Genomic DNA, 15,000 nt, shown 5'->3' on the forward strand with positions numbered 1-15,000 from the left:
GTCAGGGCGATGTGTCTCACATTCTCTCCCTCTGTTAATATGACTGGATTTCCGATTAATTCCATTGACTTGAGAAAACTTTTAAACACACATTCTGCAGAACCCGTGAGGGTCTATGTGTCTGTACACACCTATATATGGTTGCAGTGGTCGACTCACAGCTCCTGGTCCCGCACCTTAGCTGTGTATGGATCCTGCCTCTGCCACTTTACGCTCCTGATCATTCCACTTCCTAACTACTCTAAGGCTGAAGAAATACTTCCTAACATCCTTATGAGAAATCTGAGTTTTCACCTTCCAGCTGTGCCCTCTTGTTCCTGTTTATCATCTCTCAAACAGTCTGTCCATGTTCACCTTGTCAATTCCTCAGTATTTTGTACGTTGTTACAATATCATCTCTCCTCATAGGACATACCCCTTAGCTCCGGGACTAGTTTGCAAACCTCTGCACTTTCTCCATTTTCTTTAATGCTTGACCTGCTGTGGGTTCCATACTGGTGCTGCATACTCCAATATGGACTTGACGTACACGGTGTACAGTGTCGTGATCGACTCCTTCCTTGGATGTCGAAAAGCTATTCTTACAATTGCCAGACGTGCTTTTGCTACAGCATTTATTTGGTTGATGTGCGGCTCAGGGGATGTGCTTGGTATAATACACACCCCAAGATCCTTTTCGTTCAGTGATGTTTGCAGGCTTTGACCCCCGAGCATGTACTCCGCCTGCGGTCTTCTTTGCCCTTCCCTAAGCATCATAACTTTGCACTTGTTGGGGTAAAATTCCAGGAGCCATTTGTCAGACAAGATCTGCAGTCTGTCCAGATCCACATATAGCCTTTCCTGGTCCACGTCTGTTTGTATTCTCCTCATTAGTTTCACGCAGTCTGCGATCAGGGACACCTCTGACTCTATCCCTCCCGTCAGGTCATTCACGTATTCAAAAAACAGCACCGGCCTTATGAGTAATCTTTGTGGAACCCCACTCGTCACATGCACCCATCCCGACACCTCTTCACGGACCATCACTCGTTGTTTCCTTCCTGTCAAGTATGCCTTGAACCATTGTACTGCTTTTCCTGCTCTTCCTCCCTGCTCCTCAAGCTTTTGTTTCAGTTTCTTGTGTGGTACTGTGTCAAAAGCCTTTCTAGAGCAGAAGAAAATAAAATCTCTACACATCCCTCTCTATCTCCTGTCTTGTTACGTTCTTTTGAAACTCCAGTAGGTTTGTGACCCTAAAGCCGTGCTGGTTGTCACGTTTAAACTCATTCCTTTCTAGGTGCTCCACCATTCTTTTCATCATTTTCTCCATGACTTTACATACTATACATGTCAATGACACTGGTCTGCATTTTAATGTAGCCTGTCTCTCTCCTTTCTTAATAATTAGGACTACATTTACTGTCTTCCGCATCTCTGGCAGTTGTCCTGTGTCGATAGACTTGTTGAAGATTGTTGCTAGCGGCACACACAATGTCTCAATTCACTCTCTCAGGACCCACAAAGAAATATTGTCTAGAGGCAGTTAGCTCACATAGCAGCTTCTTCACCTCATTCATGGTTATATGCAATCTGGCGCTTTGCTTCGCTGCTAACCTTTCTGTCTCCTCTGAGAATACCTTCCTAAGTGTCATGCTAAGCTACTCACAGACTTCCTGGTCATTCCTTGTGAGTTTCCCTCCTTCCTTCTTCACTCTGATGACCTGGTTCCTGACCATTGTCTTCCTTCTGATGTGAGTATATAACAACTTTGGGTCGGATTTGGGTTTCGATGCTACAAATGTCATTCTCAAATTGTCGTTGAGACTGTCTCCATGCATATTCGTTTCTGACTCTTCGGCTCAGTTCCTCGTTTTTCTGAGTTCTTTGCTTCAGTACCTTTTCCATGTTCTAACACATTTGCCGTTGACCTCTCTACACCTCTGGGTAAACCATGGATTCACTCTGCTCCTCCCATTGTTTCCTTTGCTCCTGGGTACGAATTTCTCCTCCGCCTCCCTGCACTTACCAGCTACGTTTCATCATTTAATTCACTGCCTTCCCCTTCCCTAGTTCTGTTCCCTACTGCACCTTGTACAGAAATTGCTTCATGCCTGATTAGTTTTCTCTTTTGAAGTCTGGCCTCTCACATCCTTCTCGCGCTGCAGAAATTATGTACTTGTACATAATAATGTGCAAAATAACCACAGTGATAAAATAGTGAAATTCCAAGCGCTTTCGTGATTGTGATTGCGAGAGCTCACGAAATTATTTGAAATTTAACTATTTTTCACTGTTGTTATTTTTGCATATTGTGATATCACCTGTTTACTGTACCGAGAGATGCATGTCACTCGGTACATGTCACTCGGTACATGTCACTCGGTACATATCACTCGGTACATGTCACTCGGTACATGTCACTCGGTACATGTCACTCGGTACATGTCACTCGGTACATGTCACTCGATACCTGTCACTCGGTACATGTCACTCGGTACATATCACTCGATACATGTCACTCGGTATACATCACTCGGTACATGTCACTCGGTACATGTCACTCGATACATGTCACTCGATACATGTCACTCGGTACATGTCACTCGATACCTGTCACTCGGTACATGTCACTCGGTACACATCACTCGGTACATGTCACTCGATACATGTCACTCGATACATGTCACTCGATACATGTCACTCGGTACATGTCACTCGATACCTGTCACTCGGTACATGTCACTCGATACCTGTCACTCGGTACATGTCACTCGGTACATGTCACTCGGTACATGTCACTCGGTACATATACGCATAAGTTTCTAATTTAGGGGATTAAAATAATCTGGACTGACGAAGAACAGATGACAAGGGGTCCAAAGAGCAGAATATAACCCTGGTAACGCAGTTCACCTGTGTTACCTAATTTAACTGGTTAATTAATGGAGACACGTTGATCAATGTTGTGCTGGAAATGTCTCAGAGTCGTCCAGGAAAATATGAACAAGCCATATTTAGACACCTTCATTTGTTATAGATCTGGAAGATTGTAAGTAAATATTTCACTCAGAGAAGTTTCACTTATGTCTTGAGTAAAAATTTTGACACGTAAGATGAGACATAAAATAATCAAGGTGCGTATGAGACATATAATAATTAAGGTGTATAATATGGGACATTTAATAATCAAGGTGTATAAGAAGGTGTGTAATATGTGTGTGTGTATGTGTGACCTGTGTGTAAATCTGTGTGTATGTGTGACATGTGTGTAAATCTGTGTGTATGTGTGTAAATCTGTGTGTATGTGTGACCTGTGTGTAAATCTGTGTGTATGTGTGACCTGTGTGTAAATCTGTGTGTATGTGACCTGTGTGTATGTGTGACCTGTGTGTAAATCTGTGTGTATGTGTGACCTGTGTGTAAATCTGTGTGTATGTGTGACCTGTGTGTAAATCTGTGTGTATGTGTGACCTGTGTGTAAATCTGTGTGTATGTGTGTAAATCTGTGTGTATGTGTGACCTGTGTGTAAATCTGTGTGTATGTGTGACATGTGTGTAAATCTGTGTGTATGTGACCTGTGTGTATGTGTGACCTGTGTGTAAATCTGTGTGTATGTGTGACCTGTGTGTGTAAATGTGTGTACATGTGTGTGTGTGTGTGTGTGTGTGTACTTGTCTAACTGTGGTTGTTGGGGTCAATTCACAGCTCCTGGCCCCACCTCTTCGATGATCGCTATGTCCACACTCTTCCTGCTCCATGAGCTTTATCATATATCTTCTTAAAGCAATGTATGGATCCTGCCTTCTCTACATCACTCTCCAGATTATTCCATTTACTGACTATTACTTAAGAAATATTTCCTGACATCCCTGTGATTCATCTAAGTCTTCAACTTCCAGTTGTGACCTCTTGTTGCTGTGTCCCATTTCCGATACATCCTGTTCTTATCCACCTTGTTAGTTCCTCACAGTATTTTATATGTCGTTATCATCCATACTTACTCATGTGCCTACCACATACACAGAACAATACACGCAAATATAAACCTTCTCCTCACCAACCCAAACAGGACACATGACCACAACACAAGACACAGATCTCTCTTTGATATACCTCGTGTCCATATCACACTGTGTAAAAACTCTATACACATAAAGGGCCCCAAAATATGGAATTCGTTACCAGAAGATATTAAAGTAACCCAGTCTGAAAATCAATTTAAGACTTCTCAAAAGCCACTTAATCACCCTAGACTAAATGTTAAATACTCAGTACACATTTACTCACCTATGTACTCCCACATCATAACTGAAACAATCACATTGAACCTTTTATCCATTGTTGACAGGAATATAATTGAATCATTGTTTTCACAAAAAGCATTTTCGAATACAAATATATCTTTGTCTTATACAAATTTTGATTAATTTGTAATACTATTCTACTGTACAACTATGAAATAATTACTATCCTACTGTACAACTATGATATACTCCTTAGTGTTAAGTAGACTGTAAGTCAATAATGTTAAGTTGGCCCATAATGCCGAGGCATAATAGAGGCTCTCTTTGCATTGCAACCCACTATTGTAAATACAAAATCTCAATGTAGTGTTTGCAAAGACATAAAATAAATAAAATAAATAAATAAATCATGTCTTCCCTATCCCTCCTGTCCTCTAGTGTCGTCAGGTCGATTTCCCTTAACCTCTCCTCGTAGGACATACCTCTTAACTCCGGGACTAGTCTTGTTGCAAACCTTTGCACTTTTTCTAATTTCTTGACGTGCTTGATGTACACGCGATTCTTAGTTTTGTTAGACGCCCACAGGCTGCAGCAGTTATTTGGTTGATGCGCTCCTCAGATGTGCTGGGTATTATACTCATCCCAAGATCCTTTTCCTTGAGTGAGGTTTGTAGTCTTTGACCCTCTAGCCTGTACTCTGTCTGATGTCTTCTTTGACCTTCTTCTATCTTCATGACTTTCCACTTGGTGGGGTTAAATTCCAGGAGCCAGCTGCTACACCAAGCTTGCAACCTGTCCAGATCCCTTTGTAGTCCTATCTGATCCTGATCCGATTTAATTCTTCGCATTAGCTTCACATCATCTGCAAACAGGGACACCTCTGAATCTATCCCTTCAGTCATATCATTCAGATGAACCAGAAATAGCACCGGCCCTATGACTGACCCCTGTGGAGCCCCGCTCGTCACAGGTGACACCTCGTAACGTACCATAACTCGTTGTTTCCTTCCTGCCAGATATTCTCTGATCCATTGCAGTGCCTTTCCTGTTATTCCTGCCTCCGCCTCTAGCCTTTGCACTAATCTCTTGTGTGGAACTGTGTCGAAAGCCTTAACACAGTTTAAGAAAATGCAGTCTTTCCACTTCTCTCTCTCTCTCTCTCTCTCTTTCTTGTCTTACTTATGTCACCTTATCGTAAAACTCCAGTAGATTTGTGACAGGCTTTCCCTTCCCTAAAGCCATGCTGGTTGTCGTTTATAAGCTCATTCCTTTCTGGGTGCTCTACCACTCTTCTGATAATCTTCCGTATGTCTTTACATGCTATACATGTCAGTGACACTGATCTGTAGTTTAATGCTGCGTGTCTGTCTCCTTTCTAAATATTGGGACTACATTTACCGTCTTCCACACCTCAGGTAGTTGCCCTGTTTCGATAGATGTTTTTAAGATAATTGTTAGTGGCACACACAGTACCTCTGCTTCCTCTCTCAGGACTCACGGAGAGATGTCTGGTCCCATCGCCTTTGAGGTATCTAGTTTACTTACCAGCCTCTTCACTTCCTCCTCTGTTGTATGAATTTTGTCCAGTACTTGTTGGTATATCCACCATTCCGGCTTTCTGGAGTCCTTTCTGTCTTCACTGAAAATACTCCTTTAAATCATGTGTTGAACTCTTCACATGCTTCTCTGTCGTTTCTTGTGATCTCCCCTCCTTCCTTCCTCAGCTTGATTACATGGTCCTTGACTGTTGTTTTCCTCTTGATGTGGCTATACAACAGCTTCGGGTCAGACTTGGCTTTCGATACTATGTCATTTACGTATTGCCTCTGGGCCTCCCTCCTTATCTGTGTATATTCGTTTCTGCCTCGTCGACTAATCTCCCTATTTTACTGGGTCCCTTTTTTCTATGGTTTTTCCATTCTCTAGTGCACTTAGTTTGGGCCTCTCTACACCTCTGGGTGAACCAAGGGTTCGTTCTGGTCTTCCCATTGTTTCTGTTGCCCTTGGGTACGACCCTCTCTTCCGCCTCTTTCCATTTTGTCACTTGTTCCATCATTTCTTTTACTGATTCCCCACCTGTTCTATTTCCCACTTAACCTCATGCAGGAAATTTCTCATGCCGGTGTAGTTCCCTCTTTTGTTGGCTTCTTCCTTCCTACTCGTCCTACTTCCCTCTGCACTTTTAACTCTACTATGTATTCGAAGCTCAGGACTACATGATCACTTGCTCCGAGAGGCCGTGTGTGTGTGTGTGTGTGTGTGTGTGTGTGTTCGTTAGAGAGAGAGAGAGAGAGAGAGAGAGAGAGAGAGAGAGAGAGAGAGAGAGAGAGAGAGAGAGAGAGAGAGAGAGAGAGAGAGAATATTTCTCGCCTCACTCAACAATTTCCTCCTTACATCTGCTTCCTCGTCTGCATAACTTGCAGTGTTGTCAGAAACGGGACCTAAAAGTCATGGTCTCTGCTTAATACATAAATAAGCAAGCAATTATTGTGGGATGAGGGGGAAATTACTGAGCAAGTTAGGATATTGTGGGGGAGATTGCAGTTACGTCTTGAATTATCGTGGGGAGACAATAGGATCATCTCGGATTATCGTGGGAAGACAACAGGATTATCCTGGATATCGTGGGGAGACAAACAGGATCATCTTGGATTTTTTTGGTAGTCGATTAAGATTACTCTGGGAATACTGTGGGATTATTACAGAGCATCTTGAAGCATCGCTCTGGGTGGGATTATTACAGAGTATCTTGAAGCATCGCTCTGGGTGGGATTATTACAGAGTATCTTGAAGCATCGCTCTGGGTGGGATTATTACAGAGCATCTTGAAGCATCGCTCTGGGTGGGATTATTACAGAGTATCTTGAAGCATCGCTCTGGGTGGGATTATTACAGAGTATCTTGAAGCATCGCTCTGGGTGGGATTATTACAGAGTATCTTGAAGCATCGCTCTGGGTGGGATTATTACAGAGTATCTTGAAGCATCGCTCTGGGTGGGATTATTACAGAGTATCTTGAAGCATCGCTCTGGGTGGGATTATTACAGAGTATCTTGAAGCATCGCTCTGGGTGGGATTATTACAGAGTATCTTGAAGCATCGCTCTGGGTGGGATTATTACAGAGTATCTTGAAGCATCGCTCTGGGTGGGATTATTACAGAGTATCTTGAAGCATCGCTCTGGGTGGGATTATTACAGAGTATCTTAAAGCATCGCTCTGGGTGGGATTATTATCTTGAAGCATCGCTCTGGGTGGGATTATTACAGAGTATCTTGAAGCATCGCTCTGGGTGGGATTATTACAGAGTATCTTGAAGCATCGCTCTGGGTGGGATTATTACAGAGTATCTTGAAGCATCGCTCTGGGTGGGATTATTACAGAGTATCTTGAAGCATCGCTCTGGGTGGGATTATTACAGAGTATCTTGAAGCATCGCTCTGGGTGGGATTATTACAGAGTATCTTGAAGCATCGCTCTGGGTGGGATTATTACAGAGTATCTTGAAGCATCGCTCTGGGTGGGATTATTACAGAGTATCTTGAAGCATCGCTCTGGGTGGGATTATTACAGAGTATCTTGCATTATTAATAATGATGATCATTGCTACATCCTTTGTGTGTCAGTGGTTCTTCTTGACTGTAAATGTCAGCAGCGCCTCGACAAGATCATATTAGGCAGTGTAACCATGAACCGTAACATCAGAATATTAACTTTAAAGTATAATCGTGTTGTTCATCATTACTTCGACTAAAAGAAAGAAGATAAAAAAAACCTGAGCGCTTTTATGTGTTTACACACATATCTTCAGAAGATATGTATGTAAGCATATGAAAGCGTTCTGATTTTATTTCCCATTTTTACAATTTTTTTTTTTCATATTTACAATCACGCTTAATTGTGATTCTAGACGTTAAACAGAAGGGTAGGAAGCATCAACTAGTACTTGTGTTTCCTTCTGGCCAACTGTTACCCCAAAGTCTAACTGGAAGATTATTTTGACCCTATAATCTCTCTTCCTGGGTAAGATTCGGCCTTTTTGTCTATGTCTACTTTAAGCTTGTTGTCATTGCTTGGGTTCGGGGATATCGAATAGGGACACACATCTAGAGAGGTACATTATCCTGGGCAAGGTCAAGCACCTAGAAGAAACAGGCCATCGCGAGCATCTAGATTCGCTGCTCCTCTCCAGTCATTCATTCTGTTCGCGAAAAGAACAGCAGTGGCATTGTGCCCCAAAGAGGATCCGAGAAGGATGGTATCTGTGGAAACATGTTTGAAGCTTCTGGCAGTTCGGATCTCCTCATTGCAGTGATGGCTGACTGGTTGGTAAAAATTATTTTTATTTTGGAAGGGTTAAGAAAAAGAACTACAGAATCTTCCTGTGCCTTCACTACTGAAGATTCTCTAAGAGGGATTGTTTATGCTACGTTGGTGAGCTGTCATCTAGGAAGCAGATTCTCACTAGGCTAATAATTGCCTTAACTCTCATGGAGAAGAGAAATTTAACGAGAGGATAACCCTGCATAACGCAGGTTGGGGAAGGGGGACTGAGAATTGTGCTTGATTGGCTGTCAACTACAGATTACTATTCAGTAGAATGAAAACATTTTTAAAGCCTAATTTCAGTACTGCCTTATCCTCGGGTAGTTTATGGATATGTCATGACGCGTGAACTGCTGTTTCGCTGCCTTGAGGGAATTCAAACCCAAATTGGTTTGGTTGAAGCAACATGGCCTCTGTAAGGATGATTCTAACGCCGCTTTAGCAACGAGGCAGAGAAGGCCAAAGTTATCATTCCTTCTTTTTCAGGACATATAAGGATACAAAGGATGCGTTTAATTTGGACAGGAACTAGACCAGCCAGGAAGATGCTGACAAACCTTGAAATGTCATGTAGATCAACTGCTGTCTTTTTATCGAAAGCTGCATAAGCTAGAGCTTTTAAATGCTGGAGTCTTGTTCCAATGTTTCCTCCAGCACAACCAAAGAGAAACAACATAATCATTTTGTAAACATCCCTCTTTTGCAGAAACAGTGAGTCTGCATTGGGGATCATGGAATTAGGAATGTTGGTGACACCGATTTCTCAGACCAAATGCTTTTTGCTCTCAGTGTTGCAGCACTGTTAGCATTCACAGCGGAGATTTTTTTTTCTTTTGCTGGCAAATAGTCTACTCGTCTCCTCTATGCTACTCTTTTTCTTTTTTCTTTTGTTATGCCTGATCTCTAATTTTCTCACTGGAACCATTTGATGGGTCTATCAAGCTCATTTTTGTATTGACGGATAGGCGAATCAAGTCAGTTCTCAGGAAATCTTTAATCTGATGACCGACAAGGCTAGCGGCTCGCCTCCTCTTGCCACCCCTGCCAGAGAAACATTACCAAACAAGAGAAAATTTGCCTTCATAGTGGGTTGAGAAATTAGTATGGCCTACATTCACTTTCTCCAGGAGGTCTGAGTGCTTCCCAGCTACATGTGGGACGTCTGCTTTGGGAATATGAGGAAGAATTATGATGACTGAGGCCTTGATTGCCCATATGAGATCACCTGGTGGGAAAAGATTTGCCGAGAGCGTTCAGGTACTTAGTGTAGCTGTCGCACTGCTACACACGGGAAAATATCTTGATCTAGGACAGCTACTTGGGGCAGGTGTGGATCACTACCCTTCTTCATCTTGTCGGTATTGTATACCATACATATAAACTTGTCAGACACTGCAGCATCATGAATCTTGGTTCAGAGGACATCTCCACAACATTCTTCACTACTACTGACCCATCGTTTGGTTATAGTCCACTTATACTAGGAATTCCCACATACCAGTGACAACGTCTTCGTCTGCTTCACGTCCCTCACCTGCCACCGGTATATAAGCTTGGAGCTTATATACCGGCGCATGGAAACAATAAATCGGAAAATAAGTAAAGCAGAATAAGAAGTGAGAAAGCTTATACATTAAACATGAAGGTTGTATAAACCTTGGTAATAAATACCGACAAGTTGGTTTAGAAAGACACGTAAGCAAACACTATGACATATTTATTAGAAAACGTTTCGGTCCTGGGACCTTGATCACTTCTAACATATAGAGGTAGAAAGGCATTACATATGTAGGCGGAGAGTGAGGTGTAACGCACGTGACCTGAGGAATGTCATAAGAATATGAGAACATAAGAATGGAGGAACACTGTAGAAGGCCTACTGGCCCATGCGAGGCAGGTCTACACGTCCTCATCATAGGCAGAGGTTGTTTTGATAAGGACCTGCCTCGCATGGGCCAGTAGGCCTTCTACAGTGTTCCTCCATTCTTATGTTCTCATGTTCTTATGACATTCCTCAGGTCACGTGCGTCACACCTCACTCTCCGCCTACAAATATAATGCCTTTCTACCTCTGTATGTTAGAAGTGATCAATGTCCCAGGACCGAAACGTTTTCTAATAAATATGTCATAGTGTTTGCTTACGTGTCTTTCTAAACCAAACATGAAGGTTAAATACAACGGCAGGTCACATAACATAATTCAAACACAGGAATGAGAGACAGAAGAGCAATGATTGTGCAAGGATTCCCCTCAGCCTTGTAAGATACAGAAACTGGGTCACGATGCACTCGTAGCCAACTTCAACATTTTTCACTTATACATACAATTTGTTCCCGGTTAATATTATGGTAACAAGTCTCAACATACTGGAAAACTACTGAAATGTCTTGTCCATTTCTAGTTGTTTTCTTGGTGTTACTCCACTATTCAAATTTCTACTTGTTTACTCTGTGTACGACTGGTTGCAGTCTCCCTAAAGAATTTCATATTTATTTATTGCATCTAGAGCGGTTTTTTTTATTTAATGTGCTTGTTACACAATTACATATTTTTGCTAGTGTACTGTAATGAAGCTTAATTTTGTTGGGAGTAGACGTAACATATGCAAAGTTCCTGCACATTTTGTTGTATGGTAAAGGGTTAACAGTTTAGGACAAGTTCCCATTATGATACATTTTGTCTTACTAAGGACTCTATAGTAAGTAGTATTGGCTAGTACTATAGAACTATTGGTTAGTACTATAGTAACTAGTATTGGCTAGTACTATAGTAACTAGTATTAGCTAGTACTGGAGAAACAATCTGGTCGGAATGGCGGCAGAAAAGTGCAAATGATTAATGAAAAGATTAAATATGCATGATTTCAGTAAATTATTAAATGAACTTCTATTGAAGATCATAATATAGTGGTAAAATATCTAAATAGACGAGATACTGTCTCGTCACACAAAGCACATTAATCGCGTCACATTCTTGGCTGTGATGTTTAGCAACCTTCCAGATGCCAGAGGCTAGGGAGTCCTCACCATCCACGGGTCACGCCTCACTGACTTGATCTGCACAGATCAGAACATCCGGCCTCACCCTCTGTGACCCGGACAAGTGAAACAAAAACGGGAGAAGAGCTTCAGCTGACCTCGGCCTGGGTATATAAGGATCCGCCCCAGCTCACTGCTTCTATCCTCAGCCCATCCTCATTCGACCAACATGAAGCTCGTGAGTACCTAGGGAGAAAAGCAGAGGAAATATTAATTTTAAATTATATTTATGCTAGGCGCTGAAGTGTTACTCAGAGCAAAGAATGGTGAAAGCTCGATCCTCGAAGAGACAAGCGTAAAACAGACACGATTTCCGAGATAGCAACTATTTCATTTGAAACTCAAAATTATCGTGGTAATTCATTGACCTCTCGCATGCATTTGGGCACTGCATTTATTTGCCTCTCTCTTCTATTCCCAGGTAATTTTCGTCTGCCTGGTCGTCTCCGTGGTCTCCGCCGCGCAGTTTGGTCAACAGTTTCCTCGCTATGATCGACCAGACTACCGTCACATCGCCATCCTGAGAGACAACCGCCACGACAGTGGCGACGGTAACTTCAACTACGAATTCGAGACCGAGAACGGCATCTCTGTGAGCGCTGTTGGTCGTCCGGGCTCCAAGGGTCAGAGCAACATCCAGGGTTCCTACAGGTGAGTTTTCAGCTATCTTACATATTACAAGCATCTACGATCCCATATAGACGAGTCCCTGGTGTTTATAGCTTTTTAAAGGGACAGATGCACCAAATTAACCTGTACCTCTATTACTCGCTGACCCATATTTTAATGCCAGAAATTAATAACAAAGAATCGAAAACTTTCTCTCTTACACACACACACACACACACATACACACACAGCAGAAGACAATAGGATATTATCTATCACGCAGCTTCAGTAATATTCAGGAATGTCAAAATAGCGGTAATAATGTATTGTATTAGCGACCTACAGGTGACTGAGGCTACGGAAGACATGACGTGCGGGACAGGTAAGTAATGTTTCAAAAGGATGGGAGACACACGAGACAAAACGCTCGAAACGGCCAAGCAAATATTTCGAAGAACTCTTTGATGTTTCTCAGAGAGAGATCTTTAGTAAATTTGCTTGCTGTGTGTGCATAAGTCCTGTTAAATGTGTGGGGAGTGTGAAGGTAGCTCGTATAGAGTGTGAATGCTGATGCATGTTTGAAGATGTTTGTAAGTGTTTTACGTGTATGAGTTGATTCTTATTATTATTACGATTGGGTCTACATAGAACGTCATCCTCCGTTGCTTCTTTATCCAAATCGCTCCACATATCGGAGAGCATGATAGATAAAGATAGATAAAGGATTAGGGAGTTTATTTCCTTGCATAGTTTACAATGTGTAGTTACAATAATGATTTGATAAGTTGAAAGAAAGCCACTACCATGCAGAGAAATTTTTGGCAGTTGTTATTAGTTAGTGCCTGCACAAGCAGGGTTGTTCTCGCGGAATCCCTCTTTGGTATTTGATCTGTTAAGAAACTTCTGAACATTTTTCACTTACCTCTTTCTTTTGCAACCCGTTCCACTGTTCTGCAACACTGCTAGAAATAACCTTTCTGATTTGAAGGTGTTTGTTTTGTGTGTGTATGTGTGTGTGTGTGTGTGTGTGTGTGTGTGTGTGTGTGTGTGTGTGTGTGTGTGTGTGTGTGTGTGTGTGTGTGTGTGTGTGTGTGTGTGTGTGTGTGTGTGTGTGTGATGGGGTGCGTGGTGTGTAAAGGTATGTGAATGTGCAAAGTTGTGTGTGTGTGTGACCTGATGTGTGATGGTGCTTATAAAGTTACGTGTAATTACTTATTACAAACGAAACAGATTTATGCTTTTTATTTATGTAAGTATGAATACTCTGGTGAATATAAATTTATGTTTATGAAATATTTTTCTCATCAGCCACTCCCTCTCCATCGTCCACAGATTCACTCTTCCCGACGGCACCCCAGCTGAGGTCCGCTACATCGCTGACGAGTTCGGCTACCGCGCTGAGTCCCCACAAATCCCAACGCCCCATCCACTCCCCGCCCACGCCATCGAGCAGATCCGCATCGCCGAGGACCAGCGCCGACGAGGGATCGTCTTTAACTAACACACGAGACGGAACACAACATAGCATAGAAAACTTGAAGTTACAGAAGGACTGGAAGACCAGCATGACGATGGATGAGTTAGCAGCTACATCTACCCTTGCTGGTTGAATGATTCTCCTCCGCCGTCTGCAGAAGGCTTCTTCCTTCGTCAACATTCAACGCTACTTCAAAGGTCTTAGATCGATGATGGCCACTGATGATACAGTTTACCTTGTGCGGAGCTGCTTACCTCGAACGCGTAATCATTTATCTCAATAAATTTTCTGATTCTCAAACTCAATGTATATGATTTTCCTCTGTGGTAATAAGTGTGTGAGAATGTATAAGTATGAGAGAGTCGAGTGTGAGAGAGGCCTTCGTTCTCCACAGATTCTGACGTCAAAATCACTTAAAATAATTTATTATCATTTCAACAACAGAAGGCAGCACATGTGGCTTCCATGGTCACTTTTGACATCCCCATCAGCCTCTAATTTTGTTTTAAAGGAAATTTTTTCTATAAATTAATAAAGAAAAATAAATTAAATTGTTTACAACACTCAAACCATACCACGGGCGGGGAGCGAACCCGCGAGCAGAGTCATAAAACTCCAGACCGACGCGTTAGCCACTGCACCAGCTGGCTACAATACAATTCATCCAACTAGATATATAAATATCCATGCTTGAGGCTCACTGACATGCCCGAGCTGGGAAAGAAACATGGCTTGTGAACCAGGCTGCCCGTCTTATGTGATATTTGTGGCCGAGTGTATAAGAGTACTGCCTGGGAATCTTGTTCGTCTCAGTAGCAGTATCGAGACCTGTTGACTGCGATCTTTCTTTGTATATACCCGCAACCCAGCTTCGTTAATAATAGAACTGTAAGATTTTAACCTCAGTAGTACGAAACACTGACTATTTGCGGGCAACAAAGCTGAAGGGAAGCTGAGCTTCATAACCAAGATATTGACTCTCCATAATTCACTAATTAGATCGTATCTTGAATATGTCCTCTAGATTTTGGTCTCCAACTTACATAAAAGACGAAGATCAACTTTAGAGGCCAGAGGAAAGAAAAGCAAATTCGTACCATCTCTCAGAAACAACCTGTACGAAGCAAGACTCAGACCACTTAACCTTTTAGCCTCTTAGGAAATGTAGGCTGCAAGATCTCATTCAATTTTTTTAGGATATTGGATGACTCTGACAAACTGAAACTAAAGGAACTATTTGTAGTGCTTAATAAATCCATGACAACGAAGCAGAAGATGGAACACGAACGAACGAAAAGTGTTTTTATTTTTCTCAAATAGAATTAG

At 42.1% G+C, this 15,000-nt stretch overlaps 1 protein-coding gene across 1 annotated transcript; it reads left to right on the forward strand.

The window, feature by feature from the left end:
* The first annotated feature begins 11,649 nt into the window (after positions 1 to 11,649).
* LOC128688171 (cuticle protein AM1199-like) lies at positions 11,650 to 13,976 on the forward strand. Its single transcript, XM_070086846.1, has 3 exons — positions 11,650 to 11,766; positions 12,010 to 12,239; positions 13,530 to 13,976. Exons 1-3 carry the CDS (start codon positions 11,758 to 11,760, stop codon positions 13,696 to 13,698), a joined length of 408 nt encoding a protein of 135 aa, XP_069942947.1. The 5' UTR covers positions 11,650 to 11,757; the 3' UTR covers positions 13,699 to 13,976.
* The last annotated feature ends 1,024 nt before the right edge of the window (positions 13,977 to 15,000 follow it).

This window comes from Cherax quadricarinatus, chromosome 19 (genome assembly GCF_038502225.1).
Source record: "Cherax quadricarinatus isolate ZL_2023a chromosome 19, ASM3850222v1, whole genome shotgun sequence".
NCBI lineage: Eukaryota > Metazoa > Arthropoda > Malacostraca > Decapoda > Parastacidae > Cherax > Cherax quadricarinatus.

Excerpts from the sequence above, each read along its gene's own strand:
- LOC128688171 (XM_070086846.1), top strand. Across the intron at positions 12,240-13,529 it reads AACATCCAGGGTTCCTACAG|ATTCACTCTTCCCGACGGCA; the intron begins GTGAGTTTTCAG and ends CATCGTCCACAG.